This window comes from Stenella coeruleoalba (assembly GCF_951394435.1).
Source record: "Stenella coeruleoalba genome assembly, chromosome: 17".
Classification (NCBI taxonomy): Eukaryota; Metazoa; Chordata; class Mammalia; order Artiodactyla; family Delphinidae; genus Stenella; species Stenella coeruleoalba.
Genome location: NC_137163.1, coordinates 38,717,426 through 38,733,068, shown reverse-complemented (window position 1 = coordinate 38,733,068; position 15,643 = coordinate 38,717,426). Strand labels below are relative to the sequence as shown.

General features: G+C 44.7%; 1 protein-coding gene across 1 annotated transcript in view; it reads left to right on the top strand.

Moving 5' to 3' along the window:
- SDC2 (syndecan 2) overlaps positions 1–15,643 on the top strand; it is a 121,596-nt gene that overhangs the window by 95,493 nt on the left and 10,460 nt on the right. Inside the window, exon 2 of the mRNA XM_079901995.1 lies at positions 9,569–9,680. Coding sequence (XP_079758121.1) covers positions 9,569–9,680 — 112 coding nt within the window. The remainder of the gene's footprint in view (positions 1–9,568; positions 9,681–15,643) is intronic.

Sequence of the window (15,643 nt, the reverse complement as noted above, 5' to 3'; positions counted from 1 at the left end):
GGTATAATTGCTTTACAATGGTGTGTTAGTTTCTGCTTTATAACAAAGTGAATCAATTATACATATACATATGTTCCCATACCACCTCTCCTTCTTTTTAGAATATTTCCTTAGGATAATTCCTGAGAGTAGAAATACCTGATCAGATGGTAAGAAAGATTTCATATCTTCTTAAAACACATTGCCAGTGTGCTTCCCAAAGGACTTGTGCCCATTTCTTTTAGTTGGCATCTTTGAAATAAAGCTTCTCTTGACTGGCCCGCAGTAAAGCTTCCCATATTCCTATCAAGGTTCAAACTCAGTGCTAGCTTAGACCTGAAATACAGGCTCAGTTGGAAATTCCATCCACCAACCGCCGCTCACTGCCAAGAGCAGGTTCATGCTCCAGCATCAGCTGGAGCCTGGAAGGGCGTGGTGTGCCCTTTGGACGGGTCTTTCCCATTTTTCTGTCCCGTAGGTGTCCTGTGGCACTCTGTCAGCTCCCGTATAGGGTGGAGAGTATATGTGGTTGTGCCTTGGGGCCTAAAATTGTAGCAGATGAAAAGCCTTTTGAGTGAATTATTAAATCTAAACCAGAGCCTGTTGGCTTCCTGTGCTTACTTTGGAGTCTGTTCCATTATGGTAGTTTTTACAAAACACTTCTGAATGAGAAATAAATTCCAAATCTCTTTCCCGCCGCCCCCCTCCTGTCAAACGCCACCAGGAAACAGAATCTCGTTATTTCAGTTAGAATATATTAATACTGACCCTCTCCAACACTTGGGAGTTTTCAGGTTAGGCCCACACGACTTCTATTTTTACCCTAGTCTAAACTGTGGTCGTATGGATGGCAAAATAAAAACTGGAATATTCTAGTTTGGGAGGGGGAGAGGCAGCAGTGCTTATGATAACATGGCTGCAAACCTCTTACTTCCCTCTGTTTGATATTCCAAAAAAGGAAGAAAGCACAACTTGGAGCACATCTGTAAGTCATGAACATTTTCCTTTTGTGTGTCATGCATATTCAACATAATCCCACTCTGCATCCCAAGCGTTGCTTTAATATACGTTGCTTCACAGAGCCCTGTTTTTGTAGCCAACGAATTTAATTCGAGACAAAGGTGGTTTCCCTTCTCTCTCTGGATCAAGAATCCGAACGCTTCACCACAAACAGAAGTAAGAAGTGTTGGTGTGTCCCGCTTTTGTCCCCCATTACCTACCCCTAACCCCCTACCTTCCGGTTGACTTCCTTGCTCCCGGAGAGGAAGACTGGTTTTTGTTTACTATTAGCAGTAAACCAATCTCAGGAAGAGGATTTAAAAAGAAAAACATATTGATTGAATTTTGGTAGTATAGATGTTTCGAAATTCAGAAGTTATGAAAGGACATAAAGTGAGAACTCTCTCCAGGTGAGAGATTTTGCATTTAATTAGCTGTCCCTGTAGTTTCTCTAGGTGACAAAGCATAAAGTATGTCAAGAAATTGGGTGCAAGGTTTAGATTTCTTTCTGCTTGGTTTATTTAGTGGAGGGCTTTTCTTCATGAAATGGTGGCTTATAGAAACTAAGGGCTTTGGAACATGGGGTTTTGTAGAGTGATATGCCAGTGGTATGATTATCGGTAGATGAGCATATTCTCAACGAGTCTGTGTAATCAGGGCTGTTCATTGTTATCAAGGTCTAGATTAAAGAGAAATGGGACTGGGGACCTGCATCCTGCCTGTTCCGTGTGTCGTAATGCTTGGGGGCAGAGGAGGGTTGCATCATTCCGTTAAATAAGCATACAGGATTTTCTGGGTCCTCCTATCTGAGAGGATGGTTGAAATTTACCCAACAAACCACTTACTGAGCCAGGTACCCTACCGTAGACTCAACAGACAAACGTTGTAGGGAGAAAAATAATTTTGAAGCTCCAGCCGCACCAATATACCTACAGTGAGGCATGTTTGGTGAAAATGATGTGGATTCTGTTGAATCATAAATATAAATTGAGATGAGTCAAGTAATCCTTTGGCAAGATGATTTTGCTGTTGTTTTTTTTAACACGCTGATTATTGGACTGAGCGTTTTATTAGAGAAAGATTTTATTTGAGCTTTGTTGGCTAGAAAATCTAAGTACTTTGAACCACATTCAGTTCTTTTTTTTAAACAAAGAGGAAAATTTCTACTGTGAAGTACACTAACTCAGTGTTACTTTTTAAAACACTTTTCAGCCATTGAAATGTTCTCCAGAGACAAGTGCTGTACCCGGCTCATTGGAGGCATTCGTAATGAGTTGGTGGATTCTTCTAAGGTCATACTTATCTTTCTGTTAGTTCTCCTCACAGTAAAAGGCTGAATTCCAGATCTCCTTTTTTTTTAATTTTTTTTTTATTTTTTAGGTACGCGGGCCTCTCACTGTTGTGGCCTCTCCCGTCGCGGAGCACAGGGTCCGGACGCGCAGGCTCAGCGGCCATGGCTCACGGGCCCAGCCGCTCCGCGGCATGTGGGATCTTCCCGGACAGGGCTACGAACCCATGTCCCCTGCATTGGCAGGCGGACTCTCAACCACTGCGCCACCAGGGAAGCCCCCAGATCTCCCTTTTTAAAAAGAGACCTAGTAAGAGTACATCGATTGAGTTTTCCTTGATGTGAGGTAACCAGCTAACATTTAAAATACATGGTTATTTCCTTTCACCAAATGGCTTAAAGCTTGGGTTTAGCCTTTCAGAAAAATGTGACCTCTCGTACTCTTTCTTGAACCTTTACCGTATGCTGGCTCTAAAGCAGTAGGGGACACAGAAAACATCAGACCTGCTCCTGGTTCCTGGACCTCTTCAAGGAACGTACATTCTAAGTGGTGAGATAAGATTCCCACTCTGTTTACAGTGTCCAGCAGGAAAATCCGCCATGACTGGTCAATTCCAAATGAGTGGTTCAGACCTGCAGGATTGTGAATAGATACGGTAGGAATTCTGTCATCTGTCGTGCTTTGGTTTGTTTCAAAAGGTTCATGGAACAGTTGAAATTTTCCACAGTTGCCGATGATTTGACTTTTTTTAGAATTTATTTTTTGATGTGACGTTTTTATGAGCAGCCCAGTCATCTTTTTGCCTCACTCACACCCAAATGTGATTCTGCCTTCATAAACCTGATTTTTTCTTTTCAGCATTGGATTTATTTTCCTAATAAAATAAACTTTATTTATTTTCCTAATAAATTTATTTTCCTAATAAAATAAATACTTCCAGTAAATAATTTAAACTAAATCCCCACTTTATGGAAGGTATGCTGAAGTGTTTCTTAAAGTTAGAGACTTTAGCAAAAAGCTAAAAGGACTAGTAATTAAGGACTAGTCTAGGTGTTTGAAACAGGTCTGAGCTAAAGATCTTTCTTAAGGATTTCTTAAGTAAGGATTTAAGAATTTGCTTTCATGTGTGACCTCACCTTTGACCTCAGCTTTTGTGGGAATTATATACAGGTTAGTAGAATATGCCTAGGACGTTGTTAGGTACCAGGTAGTTTTCTGTAAACAAGTGTTTGGTAAATACAATAGCATTTGCCTGGAAATATATAATGCAGTCATATCTCACATATTCAAGGACAGCAGTATCTTTTCCCAACAATAAACATAGGCTTCTTTCCTTCCATTACATCTTTGGTTTGGATGGGACATCTGATAGAGATGAAGGTATTACTAAAAATGAATGAATGGCAGTTGGCATCCTTCACATGGGCAGTTTGCAAGAAGTTAGGCAGAGAAGAAATTGTTAAGCTAGAATTCTAACTCTTCACACAGATTTTTTTCCCCATCTGTGATGCCAAGAATACTAGTTCTAAAAGATGTTAAATAGATGTTCGGGGAGGGGGTGTGTTGGAGAATTTCCATGGCCAAAGTTTGAAAGTCCTGGATCAAGCAGAGTTCAGCAGGACTCTTTATTACAATTCTTCTCAGGACCTTTATTGTGTGTGAATCACAAGGGAGGCTGGGGGAAGGCACAGCACGGCCAGCACTCTCAATGACCACACACTTTGAAGCCCAGATTTGGACGTGAACCCCTGCTCGCCACTTCTGAGCCGCCTGTCTTTGGACAAGCCTCAGTTCCTTGGTCAGCAGTGGAGATTGTTGAGATGATTCAATGTGCCAGTGCTTATAAACACTTAGCACAGAATGCGTGGCACATAATAAACACTTAACCATTAGCTACAGCTAATCCTTTTGAACCCCAGGCTGACTGGCTCTGATAGCTTCACGTTGCAGGACATTACGGTGCCATAGTAAGAATTAGGAGGCAAAGCTTTGGGGGCTCTAGTTTGGCCACCAACTAGACTGGGTGATTTTAAGAGACTTTGCCACTGTGTTCTGTGTCTTCACTTTTGAAATAAATAGGTCACCTGGATACCTGTAGTGTCCAGTCAAGCTCTAAGATTATATGTTCCTCTGGGCCCTACCTAAGCCAGAATTGGCAAGTTCATCGTAAGGGCAAGTGTATCATCTCTGTGAGACTATGTGGGAGAAAATGTTAACTATTATTTCTTTTCCAGTGTGTGTTAGCTAGTAATAAAATAGTTTATTAAGTCACCTCTGGAAAAATAAGGTAAAGTTACAGCCAGTTTGGTGCTTTGTAATCACCATAAAATTTAATATACATTTGAGTCTAAGTCAGGACTGGATGTGCCTTTATCCTAAAACGGAGACACCATCCAGGTGTTTGTTATCTAAGATGTGATTTAAAATGTCATGGCAGGCCACGTGAATATTTAATTTTCATGTCCAAAGGATAATTTTCTGAAGCTTGGGTCTGGGAGTGGTATCCATAAATAGTTAGGTTTTCTACTTTCTGACTTTGTTATCAACCTAGTTTCCACCATAAGGTGAATTTAACACCTACTGCTTTGAGCTTTAATTATCTTGACCGCTGTTTATCGGTTGCACCAGTTTAAGGCATTTAGAGGACATTCATCTAGTAGATAAGGCAGTGTATCTTTCAAGGAAGACCTCTAATTTCTAAATAAAAGATTTCCACCCTGGCACTTTGAAACATGATATTTGTTCGATGTAAGCTTCACCTCACAAGAAAAAACCAACAAGTAGATTTGTTCAGTTGCCGTCCCACGATTTTCTTTGCTGAGAAAGCGGGCAGCTTTGTGATATTGCTTACTAAAATCGAGATTGGTGCACTTGTGGTCTTCCAGGCACTGGATCAGCATTTTCTCTGTTCATTTTTATTACAAATACCATATATGTTTGGGCCGAACCGTCTTGTCAGAATATTAGTTTTCACCATTCTCGTGTATGTGAGGCCTAGATCACCATTGTTTTCCTCAATTTTCTGTCCTTAGAGGAGTGTATTTCCTCTTAGGGGTTTTGTATAAAGGAAATTGGTGTCCCCAGGTCTCTGAGTGGAGTTTTTTTGGTCATGGAGCCCAGGGTTTGGGCAGAGGAAGTGGCAGCAGCTGACACTGGAAATGCAGGTGAGGTCATATGGTATTCTTTCAAGGAAAAGGCATTTTTCTTTCATCCTATAGGTGATAGGGAGCCACTAAAGGGTTTTTTCCAGCAGGGGAGCAATGCGATCATATTTAAGAATAGTCCCTCAGCAGACAGTGGGTTCAAAGACAACGTCTTGAGCGGTGGCTAAGTACGGAGGCCTCTGTAATGGTGTGGACCCAGCATGATGAGGTTGCTGCAGTTCGAAGGCTAGAAAAGAAGGGATGGAGTTGGGAGACAAACGTGTTACCTTGCCTGCCTTCCAGACGTGTGGGGACCCAGCCCTCAGGCAGTGGACCTTCTCCTCTGGGAGGAGCTGCTTCCGCTATGAAGGCAACTTAGAGCTCCGTTTCCGTGGTTGAACCTCCGTTTGGTCCTGCAGTCAGTTTTCCTTCTCGTGTACCCAGCTGCTCTCTACAACTTCCCTTTGCTCCCCTGCGTGCATGTCTTGCATCAGCCAAGGGGGGAGAGGTCTGAAAGACCAGCTTTGTTTTTCTTCCAGCTTGTACTCTGAGCCCTGTTAGCCAACAGTATTGGCGCTGCCTCGTAGAGATGGCTGGTCCCAAGTGAAACAAATGCATTAGGAACTCCTACCGTCCGGCTGCATCTCCGCACCCTGGGCTGTGCCTCTGTCCATTTCCTCCTGGTTCCTTTCATCCAGTGGCTCTGTCTCATCAAACACGAGAGCGTTCAGTGTGTCTTGGGGTTTTCTGCTTCGTGAGGCACATCGCAGTTGGCTGGTGTAGAAGCAGTAGCCTTGAGTCACCCCTTCTCTTGGCTTTCTAGAGATGCACATCTTGCCCCCAGGGAATGTCAACGCAGAATTCTTTTTCCTCTCCGGGCATGTTAACTGCAGCAATCCTTTCCACAGACTGCGGAGGCTTCACCCAAGGAATTATCATGTGTGTGAAGGTGGTTTTTGTTTAAAAGGAAAGACAGTGGAGGTGTTTCTTTGAGCATTATCTGCTACCGAGTGAAAAGGAGTCTGCTTAAATTGGACTCTATAGAAGGATAGATATTGGTAATTCCTCTTAGGTGCTTGTGCCCCTGACATCAGAGCAGGAGTTAACTTTTAGTGTGAGGTCATCATTATTTGCACCACACCGGATGCTGGAGGAACAAATATTTTTAGCTGCCTTTGAGCACATTAAACATCCCGTCAGCCACAGGACCACCCTGGAGCTCCGCAGAGCCTGAGGGCAAGCCAGCTTCTCTACATGCATCCTGACCCCAAGTCTTACAGTAATTCAGGTCTGCAAGCTTCTTCCTAAGGAGCCGGTTGTCCTGGAGAAGTGACTTGCTTGTCAAGCCTCCCCGTGTGGTTGAACTGTGCGGTGGCCAGAATCCTCTGGGAGGCGTTTTTGGCCCATCTGCCTGTGAGTGTGACAGACATGTCCATCCGACAACTGGGTCACCTAATGAATAGAAATTCAGTTTACAAGGAGGGATTAAATATCTTCGTGTGGCCGGTGCCACCTCAAACTTCTTTAACAGAGCCAGGAGGAAAAAGGCGTTCAATGTTAAGAAAAGGCAAACAGGTTTCTGCTTTTAAGACTCAAGGTCACTTAAGCCAGGTGCCATGCCATGTGTGTGGGAGGTTTGGGGCCAGTGATCTCCCAGGCTTCAGATGGAAAGATTTCAACTTTAGGGGTCTTGTGACATGTGTTATCTCTGAAGCCTGAGTCGAAGGCCAACTTGCTTTCGGTAATCTCAATTGGCAAATATTTATTGAGTCCCCATGCAGTCTTAGAGGCCCGGGGAGCACACACAGGGCATTTGAGGCCCTGCCTTCTCCAAGTGTGCTCTGCTGAGGGGCAACAATTTAAAATAACACTGAGTGCTTCCCTGGTGACGCAGTGGTTGAGAATCCGCCTGACAATGCAGGGGACACGGGTTCAGGCCCTGGTCCGGGAAGATCCCACGTGCCGCAGAGCAACTAAACCTGTGAGCCGCAACTACTGAGCCTGTCCTCTAGAGCCCATGCACCACAACTACTGAGCCTGCATGCCACAACTACTGAAGCCCGCGTGCCTATAGCCCATGCTCCGCAACAAGAGAAGCCACCGCAATGAGAAGCCCGCGCACCACAACAAAGAGTAGCCCCTGCTCGCCGCAACTAGAGAAAGCCCGCACGCAGCAACAAAGACCCAACACAGCCCAAAAAATAAAATAAATAAAATTTTAAAATGTATATATATAAAAAATAAATAACACTGAGAGTTTGTCTTAAACTGTTCATAGGCTACAAAATCCAAAATAGTAGTTTGGAACGAGGGGACATGGAAGGACTGAAGAAGTCGGAGCCTGTTTTGTAGACAGGATTTGAGAGAAAGAACGACAGGGTCCCGCAGATGAGGTTCACAGGACAAAGCTTAATACAAGCAGGACAACAAACGAAACAGCCCAAGCAGTGTTTACTGAGCATGTACTATACGCCAGATACATGATTGTGGGGAGTTGGGGTGGACTGAAGATGTAGGAGGTGCAGTCCTCGCGCTCAAAGGAGCTGACTGCATACTGTGGCTCAGTGACGCTGATGGTGGGGCTGTGGAGACCAGGGCTCCTGATACGGCCGGTTCACAAGCTTGGGAAAACACCCGAGGCCTGGACTGGGGAGAGCCTTGGAGACCCGTGTCACGCAGAATGGCCTCAGAGGGCGGAGTTAAGCTCTGGCCGTTCTAGTAGGAAACTCCAGCACACTCTTGGCACAGGGTGGTCACTCAGTGCCTGCGGGCCAGGCCACTAGGAAACCAGTCCCTGATTAAAGTCTCAGTTCTCAGAATGTGCCGATGTGGCGGCTCACACAGAGTGGGCGCCCATACCTCCCCGTCAGTTGTCCCTGACGCCTGGAGAACACGGACTCGGGTTGAGGACCCTTCAGCCTCTCCAGCCAGCGGCTGAAACCTGAGGGAAGACGTGCTGTGATGGGGCGCGGCCAGCATCCTCCTAGGAAGGTTGCAGTCCCAGTGACAGCTGGAACAGAAGGCTTTGAAGGGAATCTAATGAAAGCCTCTGTCGTGAGGGAAACATTTTTTGTCATTCCTATTAGGAAGAGACATTCCATTTGATTTTTAAAACTAGGACAATAATGAGTGTTGCCTTTTTCCGAACACAGATGTTGTTTAGAAGCTGACAGATTGCTGTATTTGTTTCTGGGCTCTCATGAGATACTGGTGGTAAAATATCAATTTACTGAAACCATTTAAGAAAAAAAATTATACATCTACTCGGCCTCCAATTCATGCGACTTGATCTCTTGGTAGGATTAGGTTGAATTGTAATACTAAAATGCTTACCGAAGAGCTAAGAAGCTGTGGAACTGGTCGACTTAGTGAATGATCCCTCTCCACATTCACTGTGTGATTTGCTGTTACCAAGTGCCAGGAATATAAAAAGAATGTGCTCGTGTGGGTTTATCTGCATTTGTCATTAAGGCTCTGCTAAGCCTGTGAGCCCCAGACGCGGCTCACGGTGGGCTGTCGCCCTGGTCCACGAGCCTCGCAGGCCCTGCTCCTCGAGAGGTATGGTGCTGGCATCTGCGTGCGTCTGGGCTGTGGCAGGAAGCCCTGTGACAGCCTGCCCGCCACCACGAGCTCCTGGCTGCGGTGATGCCTCTCTGAGTGTGGCCGGGCCTGCAAACATCCAAGGGACCTTGACGGATCCTTGGGTAGTGATTTTGCCCAACACCCTAATACATCCCCAAGAAAGTCTTAAATGATTTGAATGTCTTGTAACTTTTCCAGTAAAGGGGCCTCACGGTGACTTTGTGACAACAGGAATGCCTGAGATGGTTCCAACCAGCACTGGGGGGCCCTGGAACTCAGACAGGTTTAGTGGGATGTAAGGAGGTCAGCCCGTGATAGGCACTTCGGCCTCTGAGCTATCTTCATGTTACTGAGTTAGGTTCTGTAGGCTTCCCTCGGGGGCATTTGTCTGTGATCAGCCCTTGACGTAATATGAGTTGTCAGGGTGCCCTAAGGAGGGGTAGGGCTAGAAATGTGGGTTCCAAGGAACAGGGGAGAGGGACGGGTAGTCGCTGAGATGTAAACCTGCACAGTGACTTGAACAAGCTCATGTCCTAATTTCTCATCATCCTGAATCCCTTCTCTCTCCTTTCTCAGCGGGCAGAGCTGACGTCTGATAAAGACATGTACCTTGACAACAGCTCCATTGAAGAAGCTTCAGGAGTGTATCCTATTGATGACGATGACTATGCTTCTGCATCAGGCTCGGGTAAGGCAGGCTACGTCCACGCTCACCTCTGTTCTCTGTGCTTGTGTAAGTGCGTGTGTGCGCACGCACACACACACACACGTGGAACTTACTTCAAGGAGACGGGCAGTATGCACGATGGTTAAGAGCATGCCCTGTGGAGTCACAGCATCTGGGTGTGAATTCTAGCTCCCCTCCACTTGAGCTGTGAGATCTTGGGAATGGATTTAACGTGGCTGAACCTCGGTTTCCTCATTTATAGAATGGAAGGTAATCATAGGCCCTCCCACATAGGTTTGTCGTGAGGCTTAAGGGGTTGACACATCTGTAGCTCTTAGAGTATGCTGCTTGGCATGTAGTCAGTGTTCTGTCAACATTAGCTTTTAATTTTATTATTAAGGCTTTCAGAGCGATGTCATGGAAACCACCCTTAAAGAGATCCCTGAGACACTGGTTTCACACAGCTGCCAACCCTACCTTAAAGATTATAGGTGAGACCAAGAAGAGTTATACTTTCTTACTCCTAGTGTATTGCTCAAACGCAGGAGGGAGAACGTAGTAGCCAGGTAAAATGATTGTACGGTGATATCCTCAACTCCAGTGGTGTATCAGTTATCTATCACCGCAGTAGTGACTCGTAACAAACCACCCCGAAGTGTAGTGGCTGAAAACAACAGTCATTTTATTGAGCTCATTACTCTGCAGGGTGGCAATTTAGGCTGGCCTGACTGGGCTCCCTCACATGTCAACGGTCAGTTGCAGGTTGGGTTTGCAGCTTTGCTGATCTCTAGATTCTGTCATATCTCTGGGGCAATGGGGCAGACTTGGCTCTGGTCATGCGGTCTCTCGTCCTCCAGAAGGCCAGCCATTTGTCCACAGGGAGGAGGCAGAGATCCCAAGACAGCAAGCAGGACTGAGCAAAACCTTTTGAAGCCAAGGCTTAAAACTGGCACAATTTCACTACCATGTCTGATGGGTCAGAGCCAGTTATACGGCCAGGCCGGAGTCCGCCTCTTAATGAAAAGAGCTGCAGGGCCACATTGCAGAGGATGTGGATGCAAGGGAGAATAAAGGATTTGGCCGATTTTGCGGTCTACCATACCTGGGAAATGTTTCACCTGTGCCAGGATGGGCCCCCAGGTAGCAGAGAAAGAAGAGCTTGTGCGTATGTTAAGGATCCAGTCAGGAACTCAAAGTCAGCAGCGTGCTAGGCAAGTCTTATCCAGGATCTTCCTTGATCTGAGTGTTCATTTTATGTTCAACATTTGGTAAAAGTTACGCTGAACGTCGATGTCTCACAATCAGATCGGCCTGGGCTTCAGAATGACCCAGAGGAAATTAAAATGAGTTGTGTCTTTGGGAGAGCTCTAGCTACATAAGAGTGAGTGTTTTAGGTTGGGAAACAGCAAGACTGAGAAAGACAAGAGGGGTGGTGGCTGACCTAGTAACAATGAGCTTACAATGTAGTCCTCATGTAAAAATAGTTATTCTGGGGAACGTGGTACATAACGCACACGCGGGAAGAGTGTGAAAAGTTCTTCTCCAGAGTCCACAACTCTATTAATACCGTTCACTCATGGCGCTCTTCTTTTCCGTTAGCACCTCAAAAGTGCTTCGTAACTGTCTTCTTCCAAATGTCCCAGGAAATAATAAATATGGATACATTTTGGTCCCCATTTCACAGATCTTAGAATCTAAGAGTTGTTAGAGATCTGTGGAGGTTGTCCAAGTCATTTTGCTGACTTCTGCCAAGAGTGTCCCTAAGTTTAATATAAAGGACTCAGGTTCAGTCCTGCTCTCTGGCAGCACCTCCCCTCCCCCACGCCCCCCCATCCAGGTGAAAGGGGATTGGAGTGGGTCATTTGAAATCCTGAACCACTCATCAGACGGATCGAGCTGAGGCTTAAATGTGGGCCCACGTTGCTCCTGCCTTGGCTCCAGCCTTAGGCAGATCATTGCTACGAAGAAGGGTATCATTCTGGGGCTTCCCTGGTGGCACAGTGGTTAAGAATCCACCTGCCAATGCAGGGTACACAGGTTTGAGCCCTGGTCCGGTAAGATCCCACATACCGCAGAACAACTAAGCCTCTGCACCACAACTACTGAGCCTGCGCTCTAGAGCCCGTGAGCCACAGCTACTGAGCCCGTGTGCTGCAACTACTGAAGCCCGTGTGCCTAGAGCCCATGCTCCACAGCAAGAGAAGCCATCTCAATGAGAAGCCCTCATACCGCAATGAAGAGTAGCCCCCGCTCACCGCAACTAGAGAAAGCCCACGTGCAGCAACGAAAACCCAACGCAGCCAAAAATAAAATAAATTTTAAAAATAAATAAATTTTTCTTTTAAAAAAAGAAGTGTATCATTCTGGATTTTGGAAACCTCCTTGCATTGCACTGGGGATGTTGATTTTCAGCTTAAAGGTAATAGAAGCTGTAACTAAAATTTGTAAAGCCCTTACTGCGTGTCAGGCACTGTTCCTAGTCTTCTAATATCTCTGTAAAGAGAGATTGTATTATCTCCGTTTTTCACATGAAAAAACCTGAGGCTCAGGGAGATTGAATAACTTGCCTCAGATCACACTGTTGGAAAGAAATGGAGCTGGGATAGGGGCCAGGGAGTTGGGCTTGAGAGTGTGTTCTCTTTCACTCCTTTGCTCTACTGCCTCCTTGTGTCTTAAAACTCTACTCCAGAATGAGGAGACCCTGCCTCGCTGATGCCCAGTCCCAGCTGGAGACTGGGATCCCCCAGGTTTTGGCCAGAGGGTTTCGATCCCTCTGTCCTCACTCCCGTCATGCTATCCAGTGGAAGAGCAAAGAGTCTGGAGGAAAATGGCCAGAGGCCTAGAGGGTGCTTCCCAGCTGAGAAGATGGTACCAGACTATATATGTGCACTCAGGGGTGGACATTGGCAGACATGAAAACTTCAACCATTCACTTAAATGTTTCATGGGCATTCACCGTGGACCAGACACTAGGCCATGGGACACAGATGAAAAACTAGGTTCTTGTCCTCAAGGAACCAAGAGTCTGATGAGAAAAATGTAGACATGAGAAAAAAATAATTGTTATACCATGTCATGGGTATATAACATAAGAAGGTGCTATACAACAAAAATGTAAGAGTGAAGTGCAGAGTTCTGGTTAAAGGTGGCAGATTGAACACACATACCTTTCAATACGCAACTAAACCAACAATAAAGGAATTGGGCCTAAACTCACAAGGACAAACAAAACAGTACAGGAGACAAAGGCCATAATGTTTTGAAAGCTGAGAAGCAGATGGGCTAGTAGTAACAGACTTGGCAGACGTGAGAAAGCTGAGTTAGCCAGTAGTGGGGGTGGGGAGAGCCAAGAGGCAACCACTTTACACAGTAGAATCCCCATAGGGCCCCAGAATTCATGACACTAGATGGAGCATGAAAATGGTACTAAACTCAGGATGATTGGTTGAAAGTCTGTTCAAGATGCAGGTAGATTCCCTAATTCCTTCCCACCATAACGCAGCAAAGGGGCTGATGCTCCCAACCTCAGGAGAAAACTGGAGGTATATCATCTGGGGAAGATAAAACAGAGGGTCTTTGGACTGGGAGTGTACCAGGCACAGATGGGACAAGGGACACCACTCTGAAAACAGGAAATACAAGGTCTTAGATTAAGAGTTATTTAATGCGGAGATATTCCCAGTTGTCTTCTCCCAGTCAGTTCCTGGAACACTGACGGGCTGGCCTTTACCCTCTCCAGGAAATTGGACCAACTCAAAGGAAACAACTACAAGACACTGGCATTGGCAGTTTCTCCAACAAAACACACAAGTCTATCTAACTGATGATGCTAACATTTGACAGCGCTCTCCTGTGTGCTCAGAACTTCTAGCAGCTTCTCAGCCTTTCCTTCTTAAATACAAGAAGACAACCAAGGCTCCCCAGACATTTACAGGAGAACTTGTAACTTCTGAAAGATGGAGACCTTCCCACACCCCCAAATTGGAAGAGAACAGAAACTCACAGTGAGAAGAGAACTTACAGAAAAACTTATTACGGTTGGAGAGATAAGGCTCTTTAACGTTGAAACAAGAAGAGGATACTTTGAAAAAGGAACATTCTGAGAGTGCAAGAATCCTTGGAGGGTGGAACAGTCATCTAAGAGATAAAAAACTCATTAGGAGATGATATGATATGCAGATATTTATTCAATTCATTCCACAACTATTTAATAATGACCCATAATACGGTGGAACAGACACCATTCTAGGTGCTAGGAGCAGTTCAGTAAATACAATCTAATGATGCTTTCTCTGGTGGTGGAATACTTTTATTTATTCCTTCCTGTATTTCTGTTTCCCAATATCATCTATGAAAAATGTATTTTTTAAAAACATGTATTCTTTTTATAAGTAGAAGAAAATGTTATTTTTTAAAAAAGAAGAGACTTAGTGAACAGTGGAAACATAGAGAAAGAAACAGTTCCACGATGGATGGAAAGGGGATGACACTGATTCTGGGCGTAAAAGTGTAAGCAGGAGTTTCCCAGGTAGAAACGAGCTTTGGGCTCTGGGCTAGGATGTCTCAGGCAAAGCGGACTGAAAGGGGGTCCCCAGATTTCTGGTTTGGGCAGGAGGGTCAATCTTTTTAATAAAGATAATAAATGCAGTGGAAGAGCCCCTGAGGTGGGTGACTCACCTGTCTCTAATTTAAGAAGCGCCAACTTGAGGGAATTTTCTACTTTACAAAATCTCTTCTCTCACAACAAATTCTCCGCACTCCTAATTTGGCAGTTCGTATTTGTAACTCTTGTGAACCAAGGGAGTCTTGAAAGCCCTTAATTGAAAATTTTTCATTTCTCATTGAATTTTGTTTGTAAGAAGCAAATCAATCATATGTATAAAACTTTGATGGAAAATCGGGGAGACTGATATGAAAGAGCAGTGTACTTGGAGCCATGATTATTACTGACTTACATTTATGTAACATTTTATGTATACAGAACGCTTTCAAATATACATATTATGTTTGCACCTCTGAGACTTAGTTGTTGTTATCCCCATTTTACAGGTGAAGAAACTGACTCAAGCGTTATTTGCCCAAGGTCACAGAGATAATAAATGCCAGAATCGGTACTAAGTGTGTTTAATGCCAAATCCAATATTTATTCCAATAGACCCTCACCATTTCTTCTCTGTATAATGAGTGTACGTGCCAGAGGCAGTCGATATATCAAAATATTTTTAAAATGAGCCTTGTTCATAGCTTTGCACTATTTCCAGTATCTCACCTCTTGCTTTTTGAACCGCTTGTTATTGTAACATGCTTCTGTGAGGAACTGGGGGCTATTCATCCTTTGTTCCTGTCCGAGGAAGCAGGTTAGTTCGAGTTACAAACTTTGAGGTTTTTTTTCAGTTGTTACAAATTTGACGCATGGTCAGCTTAAAAAGAATGTTATAAGAAAAGAATGTTATAGTCTGAAGTCCGGGAGGCTAATTCCTCCATCTCTGTGTTTCTTTCTCAAGATTGCCTAGGGGCAGGACAGGAATAAAGATGCAGAGGTAGGGGATGGACTTGAGGACACGGGGAGGGGGAAGGGGAAGCTGGGACGAAGTGAGAGAGTGGCATGGACATATATACACTACCAAATGTAGAATAGATAGCTAGTGGGAAGCAGCCACATAGCACAGGGAGATCGGCTCGGTGCTTTGTGACCACCTAGAGGGGTGGGATAGAGAGAATGGGAGGGAGATGCAAGAGGGAGGAGATATGGGGATATATGTATATGTATAGCTGATTCACTTTGTTATACAGCAGAAACCAACACACCATTGTAAAGCAATTATACTCCAATAAAGATGCTAAAAAAAAAAAGAATGTTATATTTGACTGTGAGAAATTCTCAAATTCTTCTGATAAAAAAGCAAAACAAACAAACAAAAAAACATAGTGCCCAGCTGGCAGTCAGTGGTCAGCCCTTACTGCACAAAACCTGGGTCAGAGTC